Raw genomic sequence first — 27509 nt, forward strand, 5'->3', positions numbered from 1 at the left:
GTGTGGTACGTGGGCCTCTCACTGCTGCTGCTTCTCCCATTACGGAGCACAGGCTCCGGACGCGCAGGCCCAGCAGCCATGGCTCACGGGCCCAGCCGCTCCGCGGCACGTGGTATCCTCCTGGACCCGGAACCCGTGTCCCCTGCATCGGCAGGCGGACTCTCAACCACTGCGCCTCCAGGGAAGCCCAAGGTGATACTCTTAAAGTAAAAAGAAAAAAACTCACACATCCTAGAAATTAACTACGGTTAACAAATGTTAGTGTGACTTTCCAGCGATCTTATTACCTGTGTCTTTTAATCTATATTTATGTACTTATAACATGTTTGAAAACAGTATTACATAGTATACAGAGTTTAGTATTGGCATTCCATTCCGGACTCAGGGTTGTCCTTCCTGAACCTCCCCGGGCCCTTCTCAGACTCCCCCGCCCCCCCGAACTCTACTGCTTCCCTTCAGACTCTCCCCGCCACGTCCCCAACGCACTAGGCTGGTACTACATTTCCCAGACGCCTTCAGGGTGGGCCCAGCCCCTACCGGGCGTCCCTGGGGCCCCGCCCAAATCGTGCTGAAAAGCCGGGACTGCAGGCTGCAGCGTTCCAGCGTTCCGGAGTGAGGACTGCACTTCCCGGCGGCGCCCTGGACCTGGGAATGAATTCTCAGCGGAAACTTGAGCACCCCCTTTCCCCGCCTGTGGGCTACATTTCCCAGAAGTCTCCACGGGCCACAACCCTTTCTTACCCCTCCGCAGCCACCTATTGCTACCTCGACCTGTGAGTTCGCCCAGGTTCTTGGAGGATGTTCGCGTGCGGCTGGGCGGTCAGGACTGGGCTTCATTGAAGCTTGGAACACGACGCGACTTGGGGCGGAGAAGACTTGTGCCGGTTCAGGCTCTATTTGGATTTTTATCCCTCTCTGGACTACATTTTCCCGAGGGCTCCGCGGTGTATGCGGATTCCGGCCGAAGTTCGCTGGCCGGTGTGAGTTGCCGGGAGTTCGGACGCAAAGGATCGGGGCATTCCAGGTTGCCTCGCTCACTGGTTTGGGGCGGATTCAATCAGACTGGAGTGAGAGGACCCCGGAGAAGTGGACGGTGAGGAGGCTCGGGGCAGGGCTGGGGTCCTTCGGGAGTTTTAAATATGGGTGGCTGTCGGGCATGTCCAAGCTGCGTGCACGCGCTTGGAAAATAAAGGACGACAGGGAGGGTGGTGCTCTCCAGGCCGCTTGTCCACACTCGGGGGTGGGAGGTATGGGCCGCGCGCCATCACGGGAGGGTGTGGCTTCAGGCTGGCGCGGGGGCGGGCTGGGGATGTCTGGAGGTCAGGGGTCCCGTAGCTGTGTGGCCTCCTGCCTGGGGAAAGTCCGTGAGATACTCCCTGGTGTTGGTTTGTGCGCCAGACGACCGGTGCTCGGCAACCAGTGCCTCGCGGTGCTGTGGTGGGTACTCTATCAAAGCGGGACTCCCTGTGGCTCGGTGTGCGCGCGCCCAATGTGGCCACGTCGCAGACTCTGCCCTTTGGAGCTGGGAATGGCGCCTTCTTTGTACATTTTTGGTGGGCGCTGAGTGGGTTGCGCGGGTGGGTGTGTTCCGGGCGTCTACCTCAGGCCGGGACTGCGCTCCCATTGCACTCTCCAGCCCAAGAAGTGGCACAGCTGCAGCCGCTCGCTCTCCAGCGCAGTGAATGGCGCTTCTGGGGCTGTTTATGGTGGTGTCGGGGGGTTTCTAGAGCTTTGGGCTGGGACGCCCTCCGACTTCCACTTCTCTGTTCTTTCACCGTGTGGCCACCAAGGCCCAGGCGGGTGCCCCCAGCCTAAAGGACAGGAATGTGGGATTCTTTAACAGGTGAATCCAATTAGGATGTTTCTTGGAGCCACAGATCTGGGCTCAGTGTACGATACTGGGGTCTGAAAATACCCAAAGTCAGGTTCTTATGGAGGAAAGAGGCCACAGTCTGGGAGTCTTTCCCAAGACTCCCATCAGGGCGCCTAAGGTCGCCTGCTCTTCTTTTTGAAGATGAGAGAGGGTGGTGGGGTTGCAGGCTTCTTTGGTTTTGGGCTCCCTCTCAGTGCCTGGGGTGGGGTAGGGATTTGTTCTGACTCGGCCTCCTCTGGGCTCCAGGAAGGACCTGCTGTCTCTTAGTTTCTTAACCATTTTCTACCTTTTTCCTTCTCTAAGAATCCAGAAGAGGAGGAGAAAAGAGCTGCTGTTCATCAAAAGTCATGGCGAAGGTAAGTTGTATTTGCAATTTTCTTCTTGGAAAGGGCTTCTCTGTTTTCAGGACACTATCCTGTTTCAGGATTCTAGCCAAGAGATTTACAGTAGTGATTTGGAGAAAGGGGAAGAGATGGTTTCCTCCTAAACAAGCCAGGAACCTAAACCTGGGCTGTCTGCCTTGCATACATTGTCTTATCTGATCTGAATTTTCCATTTCCCTGGATTTTGTTCAGTGCTATAACAGTCTTGACAGGATGTGCCTCCGTGATTTGGCAGGGAAGTTGAAGAACAGAATAAGTTTAGTTAAGTCTCACTAATTTCTTTGTTGTCCCCTCCAGAGTCACATGCAGTAGCCTATTTGCTTCCAGATTTCTAACAGCCTGGAATGCCTGCCTGCCCCTTTCAGATTTAGATATCCCCCCCTCCAAATAGAGATAACCTAATTGCTCTCTTTCTAACGATTAAAGTTATATAGGAGTTTTGCAAAAATTTCAAAATTTGAGTAAGTTATTAAAGTTTATGGCCCATGGTCCCACCACCTAGAGGTTAATCACTATTAATGTTTTTAAATTATTTTGTCTGCACGTATGTGTGGGTATGTAATTTTGTTCACAGAATGGGATCATATTACTAATAGAAGCAACTAACTTATTGGGTGTTTACTTTGAGCCACTTGTAGTTTGAAGCTCTTGATATGTGTTATCTTGTTGAATCCACATAACAACCCAATGAGTCAGTTATGACTGTTTTTCATTAATTCAGTGATGCTTTTTTCCCCCACATTTTAACTTCTCTGAAATCAGGATGGGTTTGTCAATTCCCTTTAAGTTATAGTTCCATTGATTGCATTTTTTTTCTTTCATGGTATATAAAGTAATGGTGGCTTTACAGTCAGTGGCATCTCAGATTTTATGAAATATATTATTATTCTAAGTTGACAGATGAGAAAATAGATTCTGTTAAGTCACTTGGTCCAAAATTACAGTTAATAAATGGTACAGTTGGGATTTCTAAATTGCCTACTGATTTCTTTTGCCCATTTGTCAGTTTATACGTTAAGCATATTTTCTCTTTGTCATTTACAGGTTGTTTTAGAAATATTTTTTCACGGTTAATGTATCTTTTGTGTGTTTTTAAGATTCAGAGTTTTCAAAAAATGTTCTCTTTATGTCATGCCAGAAGGTCTTCTCTACAAAAATAGAAAGTCACTCATTTTTCTAAAGTACTTTTGTCTAAACAATTTAATCCTTAAGGTATCTGGTTTGAGATATAACTAGAGAATGTTGGCTGTAAAATTTCTAGTTGATTTTAAAGAATGGCATGGTATTTGTAGTATGTGAGATTCGGAGTTTTTTTTTCCTGGATGTGTCTGAGTGAAGGTCTTCCTTTATTAATTCTGTCCACTTGCTTTTCAAGGATTCTTTTCACCCTAAAGACTAAAGAAATATTCTTTCTTTTCTGGATGAATCTGTTTCTTCCTTTCTCTTTGACTTTTCTGAATCCTGTGAGAACTTATTGAATTTGTCTTCCAATTTCCATTCTGGCCAGACCCTTCCTAAGATTCTCAGAAGAGGACTACATTCTCCCCATCAATTCTCAGCATATTTGGGTGAGGAAGAAAGTCTAGCTCCCCTTTGCCCTTCAACCTTCGACTGTCCATTTCTCCCTGTTTCCTCCTCTCCTCAGAGTGATCATTGTCCTTTCACTGTATTAATAAGAGGCTCTGCACGGCATAAAAGCGTAGAGTCTTACCCAATATCCACCATTTATTAGCTCTCAGACCATGGCTTCCTCATAACTTCTTCTGTATAATGTAGTCTACAGGGTTTGGGGAATATGGTGGTAATGGAAATTTACCTGAATGTGCGCTTACACCAGCAACCGGGAGGTCCCCAGCTCCTACTTCCTGATCTCCCCAACATTCAGTGTGGTGGCAGATCCCTTTGCATCTGTCCCTTTCCTGCTCCTTTTCGGTCTCGTGCCCTGTGACCTCACACCACTATCTCTGTGCCAGATGAGACTTTTGTGGAAGTGGGTGATACGTTGATTTAATCGTACTCCCTGGCTCTAGGTTATTCCTCAAAAATAAAGTAGTCCAGTTATGTCACTTCCTTTATTCAGCGAATCCCTGTTACTTTCAGGATAAAGCTCTAGCTCTTTCACATTCATTGTTTATTTACTAAAAAGCACATTCTATATTTACTAGAGCACCAATCCTAGTATTGGAGTAAAGTGGTGACTAAGGATGGTATGTTGAGTCCTGGCAGAGGTGACTGTCACCCAAGACCTTTCTGTTCTGATCCCCTTGGACTTCTTCAGCATCGCTTCTATCTACTCCTTGCCCAGAATCCCCCACCAGTTACCCCAGTGAACTGTCTGCTCCTCAGACACACAGGATTCAATTAGTCTCCCTCTCTACCTCCAACTTACCACGTTCACTCTGCTTGGAATGCTGCTTGGTCTGTTTTTGTTTGCTGGAGTTCTGTTCCTTTTCAGGGCCCCAGTTAATCTTCTACTTGTTACAGGAAATTCTCCACATACCTCTCAACCTAAGTAAGTCATTGTACCTCGTTTCCCATAGGAAGTTTCTTCTACTTGTAATCGGAGCTCATGTAGCCTGCTTAAAATCCCTGACCTGTGAGGGAATTCCCTGGTGGTCCAGTGGTTAGGACTCCACACTTTCACTGCCCAGGGCACGGGTTCAATCCCTGCTCAGGGAACTAAGATCCCGCAACCCACGTGGCACGGCAAAAAAAAAAAAAAAATCCCTGACCTGTGAGAACCTCTAAAGGTCTCGCGAGCTGATACTTGTTTTCAGTCTCATTGCTCTGCTCCCTCTCTGACTTGACTTTAGCCTTTCTCAGAATGCCCAGTGCTATCTCTGGCCTCCATGGCACAAGAAGCACAAGAGGGGCGCTTATCCCTCACCACCACTTTCTCAGGGTTCTGTGAAGCCTACTTCACTTTCCTGATTATGCTTGCTGCCTCTGAGTGACTGCATTCCCCTGTGTTGCATCTGTTCTTGTCACACTGTATTGTAACTCTCGTTAAAAACTGCTTTTATTAAATATTGAATAGTAAAAAATGTTTATGGTGTGGTGAATGAGTGAACACCCATATTTAAGAAGTAGAGCATTAAGCATTGTTAAAAACCCCATGTGAGCTGTGAATCATCCCAATCCAATTCCCTTTTCTGCCCTTCAGAGGTAACTGTTATTCTGAATTTTATGTTTTTCTTTCCCTTGCTTTTCTTTACAGTTTTAATCATATGTGTTTATTGTCATTTTAAAATTTGATATAAATAAAATCAAACTGTTTGGAATCTTCTGCAACTTCATTACTTGTCTCTCAATGTATATTCATGAGATTCATTCACATTGTGAATTTATCCTACTGTATAGCCATCCACTGTATAAATATATATTTTTTCTTTCATATTACAGTCATTATTCCTGTGAACATCCTTGAATTTGTCTCTTGGTACCATGCACAAGAATTTCTCTAGTTATATAACTGGAAATGGAATTGTTGGGTCATAGGGTATGTGCATCTTTAATCTCACTAGACATTGCCCAGTTGTTCTAGTGTTTATACCCAGTAATAAATCCTGTTACTTCATATCCTCACCAAATACTTGGTACTGTCAGACTTCAATTTTTACCCATTTGGTAGGCATGAATTGCTATGTTATTCTGAATTTAAATGTGCGTATCTTGGTTTTAAATGAGGTTGAGCCCCCTTTCATGCTTTCTCTTCTCTGAAGTACCATTTCATCTCATTTTCTAATTTTTCTATTGAGTTTTATATTTCCAGTTTTTCGTTCCCTTTAATGCTTTGTAAGCATTCCTTAAATATTGTGGATTGTCAGTCATATGTGCTGTACATGCTTTCTCTCATTTTTTGTCTTGACTTCTAACCTTTAGATAGTAGAAAGTCTCAATTTTAATGCCATCAAATTTAACACTGTTTTCCTTTACTAATTTATGTGTGTCTTGTTTAAGAAATCTCTTTTCTCCTAAGAGTAAAGATATTTTCCCATAATGTTTTCTATAAATGGTTTTGTTTTGCCTTTTGTGTTTAAGCTTTTAATTCACTTGGGGTTGATTTTTACCATGGTGTATGGCAAGGGTCCAATTTTACTTCTTCCATTTGGATAAATTCTCACAACCACCCTCAGGTTCAACAGCTTATTAGAAAGATCCACAGAGCTCACTGAAAGCTATTAATTCATGGTCACATTTATTACAGGGAAAGGATACATTAAAATTAGCCAAGGGATCACTATATTGTACACCTGTAACATATAATATTGTACATCAACTATACTTCGATTAAAAAAAAACTTGCAGTCTTACTGGACAGATAGAACAACAACAGCAACAAAATTAGCCAAGGGAAAAGATGCGTAGGATAGAATCTGAGAGGGTTCCAAACTTGAAGTTTACCTTCCCAATATTGATATGTGACAACATGCAGGGAAGCTCACCTGAGCTCAGTGCCTAGAGTTTTTATTGACGCTTCATTGCATAGGCAAGATTGAATCATTTTCACGTGGTTAAATGCAATCTCCAGCATCTCCCTTCCCTACTTGCCTGGAAGTCAAGCTGCTGTCACATAACCCAAAGCCCCAAGGTTCTGATTACATGGTTGGTCTTTCTTGCATGGCCAGCCCCTACCCTACATTGTTTCGTTAGCATAAACTAACATATGTGGTCTTGGGGGCCCACCATAAATAATAAAGACACTCCTGTCACTTGGGGAATTCCAAGTGTTTAGAGGTTGTCCTATTAGCTAGACAAAGGCAAGAATCTCTCTTTGGAGGCCAAATTTCTTACTCCACAATCATCCTTTCCTCTCTGTAATTCAGTGGCAATTCTGTCATAAATTAAGTTTATATATATATATATATACACACACACACACACACACACACACACACACACACACACACACACACACACACACACACACACACACACACACACACACACACACACACACACACACACACACACACACACACACGCTTTGGTCTATTCTGTCCTTTCTAATCCACTGGTGTGTTTGTTTTTCCCAGCTGGCCTATTTGTCTATCCCTCCACCAAAACCACATTGTCTTAATTAAGACAGCTTGGTAATAATATTTGATATTTGGTAAGTCATGTTCCTCTACCATCATAGTCTTGTCCTCGAAGAGTGACTTAGCTGTTTCTGGCCTTTGGATTCTCCATATAAATTTTAGAGTTGGCTGATCAAGTTACATAGAGATCCAGTTGGGATATCAATTCGTACAACATTGAATCTTTGATCGTTTTGTGGAATGTTGACATTTTTACAGTATTGAGTTTTCCTCTCACTCTATGTGGTATAACTCTGCTGATTTCAGTCTTGTATAATGGTTTCTAATAAAGGTTTTTAATTGGAGTCTTGCATGCCTTTTGTTAATTTTATTCCTAGGTATTTTAATATTTTGTGTTTTTTGTGAATGGTATTAATTTTTAGACTAATTTTCTCATTGTTTCTTGTATACAGACATGAAATTGATTTTTAGATAATGATTTTATATCCATCCAACTTGCTGAACTCTCATTTATTGTAATATCTTGTAGGTTCTTTTGGATTTGGGGTCATCTAACTTAGATAATCATATCATTGATGAATAAGGACACTTTTTGTGTGTAAATAATTGTGTTATCTGTAAATATTGATGTTTTCCATTTTTCAGTCTTTATTTGGTGCTAATTCTTGTCTTATCACACTGGCTCCATCTCCCAGAACAGTATTGACTGGTGAGAATGTGGGCACATTTTCTTAGTCCCAGTTTTAGAGAGAATTCCTTTGATGTTTCACTTCTATTTATGATGCTTTCTCTTGGATTTTTGGTTTTTTTCAAGATGTCCTTTATCAGGTTAGAGACATTACTTTTTATTCCTAATTTGCTCTGAATTTTTAATCACGAATGAATATTGAATTCTTTGAAACACCTTTCTACATCTCTTGAGGTGATCTTATGGATTTTCTCTTTTAATTTGCTAATGTGCTTAGTAACTTTAATTGATTTCTAAAATCATTTATACTATGTTATACCAGGAGAAACCTAACTTGGCCATGATGTATTATTCTTTTTCATATTGCTGAATTCAGTTTGCTAATAATTTATTTAGAATTTTTACATCTGGGCTTCCCTGGTAGTGCAGTGGTTGGGAGTCCGCCTGCCGATGCAGGGGACACGGGTTCGTGCCCCGGTCCGGGAAGATCCCACATGCCGTGGAGCGGCTGGGCCCGTGAGCCATGGCCGCTGAGCCTGTGCGTCTGGAGCCTGTGCTCCACAACGGGAGAGGCCGCAACAGTGAGAGGCCCGCGTACCAAAAAAAAGAAAAAAAGAATTTTTACATCTGTAGCATGTGTAAGCTTGGCCTATAATTTCCATTTTTCATAAAATCTTTATGCAAGTTATGTTGTCAAGGTTACTCTAGTCCAAGAGTCAGCAAACTGTGGCCCTGGCCTGTAAGCCAAGAATGTTTTCTACATTTTTAAATGGTTAGAAAAAAAATTAAAAGAAGAATAATATTTTATGACATATGAAAATGGTGTAATTTAGATTTCAGTCTCCATAAGTAAGGCTTTATTGGAACATAGCCGCACTCATTCATTCATGTAATGTCTACGGCTACTTCCATGCCCCTGTGAGAGTAGAGTAGTTACAAGAGACAGTAATGACCCACAGACTTTAAAATATTTACTTGGGATTCCCTGGTGGCGCACTGGTTAAGAATCTGTCTGCCAATGCAGGGGACATGGGTTTGAGCCCTGGTCCGGGAAGATCCCACTCGCTGCGGAGCAGCTAAGCCCGTGCACCACAATCCTGTGCTCTAGAGCCCGCGAGCCACAACTACTGAAGCCCGCGCGCCTAGAGCTCGTGCTCCGCAACAAGAGAAGCCACCGCAATGAGAAGCCTGCGCGCAGCATCAAAGACCTAATGCAGCAAAAATAAATAAATAAGTAAAATTTTAAACATAAAATATTTACTTTCTGTCCCTTTATAGAAAAAGTTTGCTGACTTCTGATCTAGCCTCATAAAATATGTCATAGTGTTCCCTTCTTTTCTTTTTTCTTTTTCCCTTGGTTGGATGGGGGGAGGCTTTGAGTGCAGTGTTAATCATAATCTTCACTTCATGGCACATTGTTATTGGTCTGGGCAAGGTTGTTCACTTGTTCTGATTATTTACTTCTCTTCCATTCCATTTCCCACCCACCCCCCATAGGCAATCCTATTAAGGTGCATCTTTTTATTAGTATGTATTCATGAAAAATGTTTCTGTCTTGTCTTAAAGTCCAGTGTGGTCAGTTTTTCTGAATCTTCCAGATATGATTGAGATGATTATTATTTGAGTTGGGTGCATTTTTCTGTATGTGGCCAATAAATCAAGCTCACTAGTTTTATTATTTAAGTGTTCTCTATTTTTACTGACTTTTTATCTGTGTTATCTATCAGTTATTTTGAGAGGTATGTTAAATCTCCCATAATGATGAGGGTTTATCTGTCATAATTCTGTTCCTTTTTGTTTTGTGTGTATGTACTATATATATTTATTATTTGTTAGGTGTGTACACGTTATCTACTAGCCTTTTACTTCCAGTCTTTCTGGATGTTTATGTTTTGGATGTGTCTCTTACAAACAGCATATAACTGGGCTTTGGTTTTTGACCAACTGTATCTTTTAATGAGAGCATATAGTCTATACAGTAGTTGTAATTACTGACATAATTGAAAGTATCTTTGTTGACTTAGTTTGTGCTTTTTATTCTACCTTTTCTGTATTTTATTATCTCATTCCCTTTTCCCTTCTGTGAGTTTGAAAGTTATGAACTGTGTTTGTTTATTTATTGGTTACCTTAGACATTTTAACATACTTTTCTTACCAGTGTCTGAAACTAAAGAACATCTTTATGCTCTTGCTGAATAGTATAAGGAAGTAGATATTCCAGCTGATCAAGCAACTTATATTGTAGTCAGGTATTTTTCTTTCATTGTTTTTTTTTAGTCCATAAAACGTTTTTATTATTTTATATATTGAATGTTAGCTTAGTTTATCCACATTTTTGCCATTTTAAAGAACGGCACCATTCACCATTCTTACATCTCAAACCCTCTATCTGGGAACACTTTCCTTTAGTTGGAAGTACATACATTAATGAATTTCTGTTCTTTTGGCTTTTTGAAAATGTTTTTGTTTGTCCTCCCTTGTGAGAGAGAATTTTTATTCTGTCATCTCTGATTTACATTGTTGCTGTTGAATAGACATCTGTCAATCAGACTGTTATTCTTTTGTAGACAATGTCTTTAATATCAAATTACTTTTAACATAGTCTCTGTTTTTAATGCTCTTCAGTTTTTATATAATTGCCCTGGATTTCTTTTTATTTATTGTTTGAGACTCATTTGGCTTCTGAATAATGCTTTCTTTTGCCAGTTGTGAAAATTTCTTAGACATTATGTCTTCAATTACTACCTTTTTCAGTCCTTTCTCCTTTTTTCTTCTAGAACTCTAGTTAGATATCTGTTAAACCTTCTTGCTTTATCTTCTTAACCTCTTATACTTTCCCCCATTGTCTTTGATAGCATTCTGCGTAATTTCTTTTTAAATATTTCAGCCCAGTAATTTTTCTCTTCAGAGATATTTATTCTAGCCATTGTATGATTTAATTTTAGGTATTGTGTTTTTTATTCTAGAAGTTGTAAATTTTTTTCTTTTAAATCTACCTGTTATCTTTGTGGAGTTTTGTTTCTTAATACCTTACTCCCTTTTTAAAAATCATATACCTGCGTTATCTGCATAATATGTAAATTTTTGCAGGTGTGATATTTTCCCTCCAACATTTTATTATGGAAATTTTCAAATATAATGAAAGTTGAAACAGTTGATTTCCTGCTTCTTGGATCATGGAATTATGCCTCTTTGCATGTTTCATTTTTATTTAATTTTTTATTTAGGTGAAATTCACATAGCATACAATTAATCATTTTAAAGTGTACAGTTCAGTGGCATTTAGTTCATTCACAGTGTTGTGTTGTTTTATTATTTTTGACTCCTTGGTCATTTTCCTTGGAATTCTACCCATGGATTCTTGAGGTCTGGGTGAATGTTGTTCCTCTAGGACACATCTGGGCTTGCTTCTTCCAGGAGCACCGCCAAACCAGAACCACATTAAAGTAGATTCATAGATGGTAGGTTTTTTAGATTCATTTTAGTAATAGGAATGTGAGCTGAGACCTGTGTGAGGGCTAATTTGTGGTTACAGTTCCTCAGGGGAGAATATTTTCCTTCTACCAGTAGCCAGAGTTCAAGTCAGGCAGTTTTCCTTGTAGCCCCTGAGAATGGGAGTGCTGCTTCTACTTTTTCCTTACTCTGAGGGCCTGGTCCTAGAGGTCCCAGGTCTTTGCAGTGCAGAACCAATACATTATGGACAGTTGGATTCCCTGGGATTCAGGGAAAGCAAAGGTTTGTTATTCTCCTTCAAGTCAAGAAAAAGAAAGAGACTCTGTGCGTGTGTGTGTGTACACACTGGGTTGCCAAAAGCAGGAAGATAGGAACAGAGGAGGAAAGAGGAAAATTCATTTTCAGTCCTTTGGGAACTCTAAGGTCAGTCTGGTGACTCAGGGCTGCTCTTGCTTCTTCTTCCTTTGCCTTTTTAAGCTTTCTTTTCTCTTAGATGAGCCCAGGATATAAATGATCTGGTTTTGCAACCCTAAAAGCCATTGTTTATATGAACTGATGTTTCTTCTCTCCTTCTTTGAAAGCATTTTTTATTCTGGAAGATTTCAGCAGTGGATTTCTTTTTCCTGAAACTGCCTGCCTCCCTGAGCCTTTCCAAGGGACTTGTTCCCCACTTCTTCCTATTCCAATGAGTGATGCTACCAAAGGCTGCTGTCCCATAAGTGTCTCTCTGTTCTCCAACAAATGTTTAGCTATTTATTCAGAAAACCCCTTAGCATTCCATAAGTGCTTATCCTTCCACCAGGAGTACTGATGGAATGGGGAAATCAACCCTTGCTGAAAATTTTGTACCTCCCTTGTTCGAGCTGTGCTTTGATGAAGTGGAGGTGATTCATTAAGTGAGATTCCATGTTGCAAACCTGGGTTTTCCAGATAAACAAGAAGGTAATTGACACTGATTTGTTGCATTCTCAGTATTTGCCCTTGTCTTTAGCTTTGAGATTTTTTTTGACTGGGAATATGATAGATTCAGTATATGAAGTTATGTGATATTCCAAGGAGTCCGTGGGTCCATTTTGAACTTGTGTGGTGTATACTCATCTTGGGTCACATCAATGTGAGTCTGGATCTTACTTCATCAGTCCTGGTAGTTCTGGACCAAGGAGAGTATAGTTAGGCACAACTTATTGTAACAGGAACAGTTTAACCAGATGCATAAATTATTGAGAAGTAACGACTCTTGTAACCGCAGGAGAACTTGTTTAAGCTAGTGCTGCAAAATGAGAACATTGAACACATAAGATGGGGCATCATACAGCCAATGAAAATTATGTCTATTTATAGTGACAAGTAAAACAGCTAGAATTGAATATGAGCCTGAGTTTTTAAGAAATTAATTCACATAAGTTATATCCAAATCCTATGTTCAGAGAGAGAGATTTTTAAAGATATCTATGAATTCTTCAGACTTTTTTTTTTTTTTTCTGTTCGCGTGGCTTGTGGGATCTTAGTTCCCCTATTAGAGATTGAACCCAGGCCCTTGGCAGTGAGAGCGCTGAGTCCTAACCACTGGACAGCCAGGAAATTCCTGAATTCTTCAGACTTCTAAACAAATTTTTAAAATGAGAGAATGGAAGGAGATGGTCACAGTGTTATGTGCTGAACATAGCATGTGCTATGTACATGTACATACAGCTTCATTTAATTGGAAGACACCAATTATCTGGACTCTATCCACCCAGGCCTGGGAATAAACAGTGGAAGAGGATAATGCCGAGAGGTTATATCTGTAGTAGCAAGCATGTTTAAGAATGATTTGTACAACACAAGGAATGTAACTAATATTTTATAATAACTATAAATGGAATATAACTTTTAAAAATTGTGGATCACTGTTATATACGTGAAACATATAATTTGTACATCAACTGTATTTCAATTAAAAAAAAAAAATGATGTGTGCACCAAGAACGTGTGCTGTGATCATCCTTGTTTCCACACTGACCTATCCATGTTTTCTTTCTTTTTTTTCCCTAATAGAAGTATAATCAATTTATTGATACAATGTTGTGTTAGTTTCAGGTGTACAGCAAAGTGATTCAGTTATACATATATTTTTTTCAGATACTTTTCCCTTATAGGTTATTATAAAATATTGAGTGTAGTTCTCTGTTCTATACAGTAGGTACTTATTGATTATCTATGTTATGAAGCATAGTGTATATATGTTAATCCCAAACTCCTAATTTATCTCTCCCCCACCCACCTTTCCCCGTTGGTAACCATAAGTTTGTATTCTATATCTGTGGGTCTATTTCTGTTTTGTATATAAGTTCATTTGTATCTTTTAAAAAAATCTATTTATTTATTTTTATAAATTTATTTTATTTTTGGCTGTGTTGGGTCTTTCGTGCTGCGTGCGGGCTTTTCCTACTTGCGGTGAGCGGGGACTACTCTTTGTTGCAGTGCGCGGGCTTCTCATTGTGGTGGCTTCTCTCGTTGCAGAGCATGGGTTCTAGGCGTGCAGGCTTCAGTAGTTGCAGCATGTGGGCTCAGTAGTTGTGGCTCGCAGGCTCTAGAGTGCACGCTCAGTAGTTGTAGCACACGGGCTTAGTTGCTCCACGGCATGTGGGATCTTCCCGGCCCAGGGTTTGAACCCGTGTCCCCTGCATTGGCAGGTGGATTCTTAACCACTGCGCCACCAGGGAAGCCTGTATCCTTTTTTTTTAGATTCCACATATAAGCAGTATCATATGATATTTGTCTTTCTCTGTCTGGCTTACTTCACTTAGTATGATAATCTCTAGGTCCATCCATGTTGCTACAAATGGCATTATTTCATTCCTCTTTTATGGCTGCATAATAGTCCATTGTATAAATGTACCACATCATTTTTATCCATTTATCTGTAGATGGACATTTAGGTTGCTTCCATGTCTTGGCTATTGTCAGTAGTGCTGCAGTGAACACTGGGGTGCATGTATCTTTTCGAATTATGGTTGTCTCTGGATATATGCCCAGGAGGGGCTTGCAAGATCATATGGTAGCTCTGTTTTTAGTTTTTTAAGGAACCTCCATGCTGTTTTCCATAGTGGCTGTATCAATTTACATTCCCACCAACAGTGTAGGAGGGTTCCCTTTTCTCCACACCCTATCCAGCATTTATTCTTTGTAGACTTTTTTTTTTTCGGTACACGGGCCTCTCACTGTTGTGGCCTCTCCCGTTGCGGAACACAGGCTCCGGACGTGCAGGCTCAGCGGCCATCGCTCACGGGCCTAGCCACTCCACGGCATGTGGGATCTTCTCGGACCGGACCACGAACCTGTTTCCCCTGCATCGGCAGGCGGACTCTCAACCACTGCGCTACCAGGGAAGCCCTCTTTGTAGACTTTTTGATGATGGCCATTGTGACCGGTGTGAGGTGATCCCTCATTGTAGTTTTGATTTGCATTTTTCTAATAATTAGCGATGTTGAGCATCTTTTCATGTACCTTTTGGCCAGCTGTATGTCTTCTTTGGAGAAATGTCTATTTAGGTCTTCGGCCCATTTTTGGATTGGGTTGTTTGTTTTTGATATTGAGCTGTTGACTTACTCATGTTGAAAGGTCCAGCACATCCTGTTTTCCCAACGGTGTTCCCCTATTGAACTGCTTTTTCAAAATTTCTTTTATTTTATTGTAAAGATTTTGCCCGTTAATTTCTGTGTATTTTTATCTGTGGTTTCAGGACTTGAAGTTCAAAGATGTGGCCATTTACTTCACTCAAAAGGAGTGGGAGTGCTTGCACTCTGCTCAAAAGGATTTGTACCGAGATGTGATGTTGGAGAATTATAATACCCTGATCTCACTGGGTAAGTTTACCTGCCCTCCAGAATTCAGAATTGGCCTTCTGGAATTTTTGTGTTTATTGTTATAAATTTCTTGTGAGTGCCTCCCAAGTGCTTGACTGAATTAATGATTCTTGCTTACCAAAGAACGCTTTTTGTGCCTTGTGAAGTTAGAAATTGACTGCTCCATCAGACTTTATCTTCTTCATCCTTTCCTCTGACCCTTAATTTACTTACTCCTCTTTCCTGATAATCATGGACTGATTTTAATTTTGGGACACTCACAACATAACTTGGTCCTTTTTTTCTTTCTTGAACAGGATTTTCTGATTCTAAGCCAGATGTGATCTCCTTATTGGAGCAGGGGAAGGAACCTTGGATGGTTAACAGCAACGAGACAAAAGAATGGTGCCCAGGTGAGTAATGGTTACTCATATGGGAAAGACCATGGCAGGTGGTCACCCACCTGGCCTGTGAGAAGGCAGGCAGCACTTCTGAGATGTTGGTAGGAAAGCTCCCTGAAAAGCCTGAGATCTGGAGAAGAAAGTAAGGATGTTTCGGCATGAGCCCCCAAATTTTCATTCCACTTACCACTTTCATGCTACCCTTGCTCTTATTCCTTCTGATTTCAGGAAGGAAGTGCCTTCCTCTTCCCCACGAGACCCTGCACTTTGGGTCCAGTTTTGTTCTGACTTAAAAGTAGCTCTTTTGAGATATAATTGGCATATCATAGAATTCATTCATTTAAAGATACAGTTCAGTGGCTTTTAGTATATTCAGAGTTTTGCAACCATGACAACAATCTAATTTTAAAACATTTTCCTTTACCCCAAAATGAAATCCCATACCCATTAGTGGTCACTCCCCACACCCAGCCCTACGCAACGCCTAATCTGCTTTCTGTCTATAGAGCTGGCCGTTCTAGACATTTCATATTAATGAAATCGCACAGTACGTAGTCTTTGTGACTGGCTTCTTACAATTAGCAGAATGTTTGTTTTCAAGGTTCATACATGCTGTAGCATATACTACTACTTTATTTCTTTATATTGCCAAATAGTATTCCATGTTGTGACTATAGCACATTTTGTTTATCCATTCATCAAATGATGGACATTTGGATGGTTTTCCACTTTTAGGCTACTATGAATAATGCTTCACTTTTCCTAGTTTGTCAAATGTGTTTATCATGAAAGGGTTTTAGAATACTTTTGTTAACTGCTTTTTCTACATATATTGAGATATGTGGTCTGTATCCTTTGTTCTATTAATATGGTATATTGCATTGATGCATTTTTGGGTATTAAACCAACTTTGCATTGCCCAGGTAAATCACACTTGGTCATGATGTATTACCCTTTCTATTTGTTGGTGGATTTAGTTTGGTTTTATTTGTTGAGGATTTTTCTGTCTATATTAAGTAAGGGATATTGATCTATAGTTTTCTTGTGATGCCTTTTTCTGGTTTTGATATCAGGGTAGTAGTGGCCTGAGAATTCATTGGAAAGTATTCCCTCCTCTTCTGTTTTTTTTTTGAAGTGTTTGTGAGGCATTTGTATTTGAAGTGTTTGTGAACGATTTAAGTTTTCTTTAAGTGTTTAGTAGAATTCAGCAGTGAAGCCATCTGGTCCTGGGTTTTTCTTTGTGGGAAGATTTTTTTTATTATTTTTTATTTTATTTATTTTTTTGGCTGTGTTGGGTCTTCGTTGCTGTGCGCAGGCCCCCTCTAGTTGTGGCCAGCAGGGGCCACCCCTCTCTGGGGTGTGCTGGCTTCTCCCTGCGGTGGCCTCTCCCGTTGCGGAGCATGGGCTCTAGGCGCACGGGCTGGGAAGATTTTTAAATTACTGTTCAATCTCTTTGTAGGCCTATTCATATGTTCTCTTTCCTCTTGAGTTAGTTTTGGTAGTTGTCTTTCTAGGAATTTGTCCATTTCATCTAAGTGATCTAATTTGTTGCGTATAGTTGTTCATAGTATTCCCTAGAAATTCTTTTAATTTCTGTAATGTTGGTAGTAATATCCCCACTTTCATTCCTGATATTATTATGAATCTTCTTTTTTCCTTGGTCATTCTAGCTAAAGTTTGTCAGTTTGTTTTCAAAGAACCAACTTATAGTTATGTTGATTTTCTCTATTTTTTTTCTATTTTATTTGTCTTCTCTCTTTATTTCCTTCCTTCTGGTATCTTTGGGTTTAGTTTGCTCTTCTTTTTCTAGTTCCTTAGGTGTATAAGTTAGATTATGGATTTGAGATCTTTTGTGGTTTTAATATAGGCAATTTAAGCAGTACATTTCCCTTTAAGACCTGTTTTAACCATATCCCATGAGTTTTGGTATGTTGTTTTCATTTCATTCATACTGAAAAGTATTTTCTAATTTCTCTTGTAATTTCTTCTTTGTTTCATTGGTTTTTTAAGAGTATGTTGTTTTCTGTTTCCTTGTTGATCTGGCAAGTCGACCTATCTATTATTGAAAATAGAGCATTAAAGTCTTCAGTTTGTTGAATTGCCACTTTTTCCCTTTAATTCTGTAGGTTTTTGCTTCCATGTATTTTCGGGCTCTATTATTAGGTGCATATATACTTATAACTGATACATAATTTCCTGATGGATTGATCTTCTTATCATTATATAGTAATTATAAAATTATAAAATTGTCATTATAAAATGGTCAATTATAAAATTTCCTTTGTCTCTAGTTATAATTTTTGTCTTAAAGTCTGTTTTGTCTGATAATAGTAGTAATTGAAGCTCACTTTTTTAATTGAAGTATAGTTGATTTACAATGTGTTAATTTCTACTGTACAGCAGAGTGATTCAGTTATACAAATATATACATATTCTTTTTCATATTCTTTCCATTATGGTTTATCACAGGATATTGAATATAGTTCCCTGTGCTGTACAATAGGACCTTGTTGTTTATCCATTCTCTGTATAATAAGTTTGCATCTGCTAATCCCAAACTCCCAATCCATCCCTTCCCACACCCACCCCCTTTGGCAGCCACAAGTCTGTTCTCTATGTCTGTGAGTCTGTTTCATATATAAGTTCATTTGTGTCATATTTTAGATTCCACATATAAGTGATACATATGATATATGTCTTTCTCTTTCTGACTTACTTCATTTAGTATGATAATGTCTAGGCCCATCCATGTTGCTGCAACAACATGGATGGACATTATTTCATTCTTTTTTTATGGCTGAGTAGTAGTCCATTGTATATGTACCACATCTTCTTTACCCATTCCTCTGTCAATGGACATTTAGGTTGCTTCCATGTCTTGGCTATTGTAAATAGTGCTGCAGTGAACATTGGGGTGCATGTATCTTTTCAAAGTATTGTTTTCTCCAGATGTATGCCCAGGAGATGATGGCCTTTTTGATGATGGCCATTCTGACCAGGATGAGGTGGTACCTCATTGTAGTTTTGATTTGCATTTCTCTAATAATTAACAGTGTTGAACATCTTTTCATGTACTTGTTGGCCATCTGTATGATCTATTTAGGTCTTCTGCCTATTTTTTGATTAGGCTGTTATTGAGTAGGATTACGTAGATTTTTATTGTTGTGTAAAACTGTCAGTATTCTAGGACACTGGTGTAGGCACATGAACAGATTTGCTCTAATGGCACAGGCTTGCTTCTGTGTTAACTGCCATATGCATCAGAAGTGATGTAGGGAGAGCATTTTGAAGCTGGGCAGGAATCAGGGGCAGGAAGACACCTCTATCACCTGTTAAATAATTAGAAGCATGGAGTGATAAGTGAATCTCAAGTCACTCTCCTAATCTCATTATCTTTAGCTTATTTCTCTTTATTTCCATTTAAATACGCTTAATCTACTGATTCGTTTATTTAACATTAATTAAACTGTATGCTGGGGTTGGTTATATCACGGAGCATACAATAAGTATTATGTTAGTTCTAGGCCACTTAGGGAGAAATTATACCAGTAGATAAACTGATGAACAAATATGTAATTCCAGAACTGAGAAAAAGATCGAGGGCAAAGAACAGGATACATGACAGAAAATTAAGGTATTTAGAATGAGAGAAACTGGCCATGGAGAGATCCTGGAACACAAAACGTTCATGGAATATGAAACATTTCCTGAAAGGGTCTAAGATGAGAAAGTAATTGGCATGATATGGGAGTCAAATGGATGCCAGTATAGTGAGCTCATGGTGAGTCAAGGTGAGAGCACCTCAAAATGAAGGTGAATAGGGAAGCAGGGACCAGATACTATAGAATTTTGCAGGTCTGGTAGGGAATTTTGTATTTTTTTTGAAGTGCACTGGGAAAGGCACTGTATTTAAACATTGAGTGCCACACTTTGAGTTGCCTCAATCAGTGAGGGCGATTAAAAAAAAAAAAAAGAATGGCCATTCATTCACCAGTCATTGAGTATTTACTCTGTATAGGTACAGTGAAGGGTGAGCAGACGATACAGAAATAAACAAGTTAAAATATAATCTGTTGAGTTTAGAGGTGAAGTATACTAATGTCTGCAAGATGGATTGATGGATGGAGGGGTAGATAGATGTGTGAAAACGCAAATAGAGCCAAATGTTTATTGTAGAATCTAGCTAGTGGGAATATGGGGGTTCCCTGTCTGATTCTTTTCATTTTTCTTTATGTTTGAAAGTTTTCGTAATAATGTTGGAGAAATAGATTAAATGACATGTGTACTGCAGAAAAATGCAGTAAGTAGAGGGATGAGCGTCCTGTTTTGTAAAGTGTGGTCTCTTGAGGAATCCCCAGGTGGCCCAGTGGTTAGGACTCGGTGCTTTCATTGCCAGGGCCCAGGTTCAATCCCTGGTTGGGGAACTGAGATGCATGGCCAAAAAAAAAAATATATAGTGGTCTCTTAAGTCAGCGTTTGCATAGAGGTCAGAATGAAGTAATTGAGTGAGTCGTATTGATATCTAAGGGAAGATATTTGCAGGCAGAGATTCTGAAGGAGAGGTGTGCTTGGCAAGTTTGACCATCCAGTTGGTCAGGGAGCTGGAACAGAGTCAGCTGAGGGGAGGAGATACCCAGTGAGGTTAGAATGAGGTAGTGCAGGACAAGTTCAGGGAAGGCCCTGTAGATCACGGGAGGATTTTGACTTTTACTCTGCATGAGAGGGAAATACAGTGGAGAATTTTGAGCAGAAGAATGGCATGATCTAGCTTATTTTAAGAAGAACAGTACAGCCACTGTGTTGGGTGTGGAATATAAGGAGGAAGTAGGGAGATACTCCAGGATAGTGTTTTGTTAATCTTGATGAGAGATGGCTTTGGACAACATGATCACCACTAGAGATACTAGTAGAAGTAGTCAAAACCTGGATATATTTGAGGCTAGAGATGAGAGGATTTGCTGTTAGATAATGTCCTACTCCTTTAGATTCTCATTTAGTTGGTTGGGTCCTGGACATTATATTTTTAACAGGTTCCCCAGCTGATTCTGATTCTTACCAGAGGCAAAGAATCACCTCCTTCACAAGCTCCCCTCATTTTCTCTGTTCTTATTCCCCCCAACCCTTTTTTCAAGTTGCAATGCAGTGTTAAGAGTTTACATTATTCACTATTTTTAGTTTGTCATTTCTACCTTAGAACTTTCCTTTCTCCTGCAACATGAAAATACCCACTATTTTCTTTGTTATCTTACAGATTGGGAGTCTAGAAGAGAAACCAAGATGCTAAAGGAGGACAGTTATGAAGTTCAGTCATTTCAACCAGAGATAACAAAAAGACTTACAAACTCTACCCTTGAGTATACTAGGGTCAGAAGTAACAGAGAAATCAGATGCCACTTGGAGAGGCTACAGGAAGGACATTTCAGACAAGCCACAATAACCTCTGAAAAAAGATCCACTTCCATTCAGCGCACAGATCATAGAACACCTCAGACAACTCATACTGGAGCAAAATCCTGTGAATCCAAGGAACGTAAGACTTTCAGGTACCAATCACACCATAGTCAACATGAAGGAAGTCATAATAAGGAAAAAGAATCTAAATGTGGAGAATGTGGGAAAGCCTTTAATAGTAGGTCAGACTTGATTAAGCATCAGAGAATTCATGAAAGCAAAAAAAGTGATGAAAATAAGAAATGTGCCTTTATTCGTGATGCTCAGATTACTAAATCTCAGAGCATTAATACTGCCGAGAAACCTCATAAATGTAAGGAATGTGGGAAGGCCTTTCATTCTAACTCACAACTTAGTAAACATCAAAGGATTCATATAGATGAGAAACCCTATAAGTGTACAGAGTGTGGAAAGCCATTTCCATCTACCTCACAACTTAATTTACATCAGAGAATTCATACTGATGAGAAATACTATGAATGTAAGGAGTGTGGGAAAGCCTTTACCCGTCCCTCACACCTTATTCGACATCAGAGAATCCATACTGGTGAGAAACCCTATAAGTGTAAGGAATGTGGGAAAGCTTTTCGTTATGACACACAACTTAGTCTTCATCAGATAATTCATACTGGTGAAAGACGCTATGAATGTAAGGAATGTGGGAAGGTCTATAGTTGTGCCTCACAACTGAATCTACATCAAAGAATTCATACTGGTGAGAAACCTCATAAATGTAAGGAATGTGGGAAAGCTTTTATCTCTGATTCACATCTTGTCCGACATCAGAGTGTTCATACTGGTGAGAAACCATATAAATGTAAGCAATGTGGGAAGTCTTTTCGTCGTGGCTCAGAACTTACCAGACATCAGAGAGCTCACACGGGTGAGAAACCTTATAAATGTCGGGAATGTGAAATGGCCTTTACTTGTAGCACAGAACTTATCCGACATCAAAAAGTTCACACTGGTGAGAGACCCCATAAATGTAAGGAATGTGGGAAGGCTTTTATTCGAAGGTCAGAACTTACTCATCACAAGAGGAGTCATAGTGGTGAAAAACCCTATGAGTGTAAAGAATGTGGGAAGGCCTTTGGTCGTGGCTCAGAACTTAGTCGACACCAGAAGATTCATACTGGTGAGAAACCCTATGAATGTAAGGAATGTGGGAAAGCCTTTATTCGTGGCTCACACCTTAGTCAACATCAAAGAATTCATACAGGACAGAGGAGTGAATGAAGGCATGTGGGAAGCTTGGAATTTAATTGACACCTGGAAATTCATACTAGTAAAACACAAACAAAACCCCCTCTAATTGTAAGGAATATGGGAAAGCATTTAAGGTTAACAACTTAATATCAGAGTTCATACTGTGGATGTGAGGGAGTCCAGAATTTGATATTTGTTACTGATTTAAAACCTTATAAATGTTATGAATTGAGAGGGGTGTATTTGTGTTTCAGAATTTATTAGACATCAATCAATTGGTGAAAAAGTGAAAAACTCCATGAATATAAGGAAAGTGGAAAGGCTTATTAGGAAAGCAGTGTTAGAGACATTAATCATTCTAACTTTTCTCAACATCAAGGGTCAATTAGCCCTTATGGGAAATCAGAAGTCATAATATAAATATTTATATGGAGCACCAGTTTGCTTTAGCTAACTAATTATTCATCTGATAATTCATACTAGAGGAAGGCTACATTGTTAAAAATGCAGCAGATTCTTCCATTCCATTCAACTCTTGTTAAATGTTTGCAAGCTCTGAACTGAATCAGAGTGGGAAAGGATTTAACCAATATTTAGTGTTTACTTGGCTTCACCATTATTACTCATTTCTTATAGGGCTAATGACTTAACCAAATTCTCTCATTTATCAATTAGTAATATTAGAACCATATTTCTTAGTAGCATTGTGTACATTGTATCCCTTAGAATAGTGTCTGGTTCATATTGAAAGTGTGTTAAATAAGAGGGGCTTTCTTCTTTTTTTTTTTTTTTGTGGTACGTGGACCTCTCACTGTTGTGGCCTCTCCCGTTGCGGAGCACAGGTTCCAGACGCGCAGGCTCAGCAGCCATGGCTCACGGGCGCAGCCGCTCTGTGGCATGTGGGATCTTCCCGGACCAGGGCACGAACCTGTGTCCCCTGCATTGGCAGGTGGACTCTCAACCACTGCGCCACCAGGGAAGCCCTAGAGGGGCTTTATTCTTAATTTTGTTTTCCTAATTGTGTATTAGAGAGCATATGAGAGGAAGGCCTTATGTGTGCAGTGCCTATATGAAGCTCTTACATCATCTTTCTTCATGGAATGTTAGATATTTCCTTCTGGAGAAAAATTTTAAAACAAGCTTTTCATAGGTTGCCCTTTTCCCCATTAGGGGGTTCATAATGTAAAGAACCCCAGTAGAATAAAAGTGGGGTGCTGTGAGGTCAGAGGGAAGACTTAGATAATTTTTTTTAAGACCTTCTAAAAAACAAGAGACATATGCCATGATCTCTGGCCTCTCTTTTAGTGAATTAGAAAATAAAGCCTCAGCCAAAATCCATTTCTCCACAAGGAAATTTAAGATACTTGTATAAATAATTTTCACATTAAAAAGGAAATCAAGGCAGGGCTTCCCTCATGGCTCAGTGGTTAAGAATCCACCTGCCAATGCAAGGGACATGGGTTCCTGCTCTGCTCTGGGAAGATCCCACAAACCGCTGAGCAACTAAGTCCGTGCTCCACAACTACTGAGCCTGCGCTCTAGAGCCCGCGAGCCACAAATACTGAGCCCGAGAGCGCCTAGAGCCCATGCTCTTCAACAAGAGAAGCCACCCAATGAGAAGCCCAGGCACTGCAACGAAGAGTAGCCCCCGCTCACCGCTTAGCCCGCGCACAGCAACAAAGACCCAACGCAGCCAAAAATAAAAATAAATAATTTTTTTTTTTTAGAAAAGGAAATCAAAGCAAATTATCATTAGGCAGATTGTCATTCAAATGAATGACAAAGAGACAACTTCATGTTAAAATTTGTAGGATGCAACCAAAGCTTTACTGAGGGAATTTAACTTCTTTCAGTATGTGTAGAAAACAGGGAAAATTCAAAGCAGGGCTTCATTCTCACTTCCTTATACTTAGTGCACTGCCTATTCCTGGTAGGTTCCCATTAAACATCTGTTGATCAGAGGAATGAGAGAGTGAATGAATAAGCATCCAACTCTAGTATGTTGAGGTGCTCTAACAAAATAAGTGCAAAGCCCCAAAAAACACCTTAAATTTTTGAAGTGAAAAAGATTGCACCCTAGAAAGAAAAAACTCAAGCATCATAAGTGAGAAAGGATATGTAACTACAGAGATGAAGGAGATGAAGAAATAAGCCAATATTGTTTGGCTGACACTGTTGGTTGCCTGTCCATTGGTATTAACCATTCTCCCTTTGCCAGGATTGCCTGCTGCCCACCTAAGTCTAAATGCCAGATGCTTGCCCTCCTAATTGCTTTGCAGCTGGGCATGTGTGTAACAGTCCCGGCCATAGAAGATCTAAGCAAAAAGTCTGCAGGTGAGCTTCAGTTAAATATTGTTTACTAACAAAATAGGAGGAAATGGTCTTCCTATATACAGGATGCATGTCTCTGTGTCTGTGTGATACCTGGAATTATGGCCATTTTACAACCAGGGGAGGCGAGAAACTGAGATTGGCACAGGAATAACTTGTGTCTTTGACATTATTGAGATGATGAAACAATTCAGAACTGCCCTGTGCCCGGATGGGTGTGAACTAAGAAATTCTGTGCCTATATGTTATAAGTTTATATTCAACTTTATATATCCGAGTCCTAGAAAAAAATATTTTCCTATACATACACGTTTATTCCACTTTAGTAACATGAGAAAATGTTTATATTCAGCTTTTTATAGTGTATGTGAAATTACAGAAAAAGCATTATTTTCTTAAACGTATATGTGTGTATATATATACAACTTTGATTTGTTAAGATGTAGGAAATGTCTGTTTGCATTTAGCGTCTCACAGTATATGTTTATATGCAGTTTTTTTTAGTATGTCTGAAATCCAGGAAAAGTAGTAGTTTCCTGAATATAGTAAGAACCAAGAAAAAACTAATTAAAGAGCTACACCATATAATTCCTCTAGTACTAGAGTAGATAAAATCCAAGTCTTTAAGATATAAAGAGTATCAGCTATGAGGCTAACACAACCCCTATACCAAATTTGGAAAAGGACAGCATCCAGCTCAAATCAGCTATAAAAATAATCCATTGTACTCAATGGTATATGAGTATTCCAATTAAAATAGCAAGTCAAATCTAGCAGCCTATTAAAAGAAAACAGAGGGGTTGTTTTGTCTAGAATAAAATGGTTCATGACCTGATCTGTCAGATTGTAAAAAATGTGATGTATAAATGTAGTGTTTGCACGTTGAAAACTAGACACTAAAACAACTTATCCACTGAAAGTAGTAAACTGTTAGCAGCATATGCATATTCAACTGCTGTGAGGTCACTGCATTGCCCTCTTAATCACACCTCATGGGGTGTAATCAGTCACAGCATTTGGAATAATCACCATCCAGTGTATTCCACCTTTGCCCCACACTTTAGAAAAATATTACATACTAAGTTTAATGTAAACATGTATTATGTGACAGATTAAATCGGTCATAGCTAAATATCAATCAACCCATTGGAGGACAATTTATAACAAAAATTTGAGCATTTTTTTTAAAGAGGGAAATGATTACTAAATTTTATCTATACTTTCTCTACAATTTCTAACTTTTTGAGTTATAATAAATGTTATAGTTATAATGAATGTCAAGAAATGATTCTCTGTAGACTGGAGGTTGCCAAGGGGGAGGGGGTTGGGAGAGGGTTGGATTGGAAGTTCGGGATTAGCAGATGCAAACTGGTATATATAGAATGGATAACAACAAGGTCCTACTGTATAGCACAGGGAACTATATTCAATATCCTGTGATAAACCATAATGGAAAAGAATATGAAAAAATATATGTATAACTGAGTCACTTTACAGCATTAATTAACACAACATTGTAATTGAACTATACTTCAATAAATTTTAAAAAGAAATGATTCTGATTTTTTGCCCATGTATACATATTTCTATTTTCAAGATTTGAGAGTTCTAGTCCAAATTTATGTAACATGTTTTGCCAAAAATGAGATATACTGCAAAGGTTTAAACAACACAGAAAAAAGAGCTATCTGTACCTATTTTCTGAAGTGCCAACATCAAAAGCCTTTCATCCTTTTCTCCATACCCTCTCACACCCACATTGGAGCTTTATTTTCGTAATGGGGGTTATGGCTGGGAGTGGTGTAGTTTGACTGGGATTGTGCTGACACATTGAAGTATATAGCCCCCTTTTCTCACTTGATAACATACCAGTGGACTTCCTTCCAATCAAAACCTACAGATGTAACTAGTTAGCTTTAAATGATTACATAGAAAAAGCACATTAAAAAATGCCCAACATCGCTAATTATTAGAGAAATGCAAATCAAAACCACAAGTACCATCTCACACCATTCAGAATGGCCATCATCAGAAAGTCTACAAACAGTGCTGGAGAAGGTGTGGAGAAAAGGGAACCCTCGTACGCTGTTGGTGGGAATGTAAATTGGTACAACCATGGTGGAGAACAGTATGGAGGCTCCTTAAAAAACTAAAAATTGGGGCTTCCCTGGTGGTGCAGTGGTTGAGAGTCCACCTGCCGATGCAGGGGACATGGGTTCGTGCCCCGGTCCGGGAGGATCCCACATGCCGCGGAGCGGCTGGGCCCGTGAGCCATGGCCACTGGGCCTGCGCGTCCGGAGCCTGTGCTCTGCAAGGGGAGAGGCCACAGCAGTAAGAGCCCCGCGTACCGCAAAAACAAACAAAAAAACACACCTAAAAATAGAACTACCATATGATTCATCAAGCCCACTCCTGGGCATGTATCTGGAGAAAACCATAATTTGGAAAATTACATGCACCCCAGTGTTCATTGCAGCGCTACTTATAATAGCCAGGACATGGAAACAACCTAAATGTCCATCAACAGAGGAATGGAGGAAAAAAATGTGGTATATTTATACAATGGGATAATACTCAGCCATAGAAAAGAATGAAATTGGGCTTCCCTGGTGGCGCAGTGGTTGAGAGTCTGCCTGCCAATGCAGGGGACATGGGTTCGTGCCCCAGTCTGGGAAGATCCCACATGCCGCGGAGCGGCTGGGCCCGTGAGCCATGGCCGCTGAGCCTGCGCGTCTGGAGCCTGTGCTCTGCAACGGGAGAGGCCACAGCAGTGAGAGGCCCGTGTACCACAAAAAAAAAAAAAAATTAATGAAATTATGCCATTTGCAGCAACATGGATGAGATCATACTAAATGAA

The 27509-nt window shown here is 39.8% G+C and overlaps 1 protein-coding gene across 2 annotated transcripts; it reads left to right on the plus strand.

The window, feature by feature from the left end:
* Positions 1–625: 625 nt before the first annotated feature.
* On the plus strand, positions 626–27446 carry LOC138842283 (zinc finger protein 568-like). 2 transcript variants are annotated; one of them, XM_060288790.2, is made up of 5 exons: positions 626–1093; positions 2177–2229; positions 15161–15284; positions 15581–15676; positions 20916–27446. In XM_060288790.2, the coding sequence occupies exons 2-5, from the start codon at positions 2221–2223 to the stop codon at positions 22349–22351; spliced, it is 1665 nt and encodes a 554-aa protein (XP_060144773.1). In that variant the 5' UTR covers positions 626–1093; positions 2177–2220; the 3' UTR covers positions 22352–27446. The 2 variants fall into 2 exon arrangements, with proteins under 2 accessions (XP_060144773.1, XP_069900262.1); XM_070044161.1 differs by lacking the exon at positions 626–1093 and adding an exon at positions 1310–1437.
* The last annotated feature ends 63 nt before the right edge of the window (positions 27447–27509 follow it).

The sequence above is a fragment of the Globicephala melas genome, chromosome 19 (genome assembly GCF_963455315.2).
Source record: "Globicephala melas chromosome 19, mGloMel1.2, whole genome shotgun sequence".
NCBI classification, from domain to species: Eukaryota; Metazoa; Chordata; class Mammalia; order Artiodactyla; family Delphinidae; genus Globicephala; species Globicephala melas.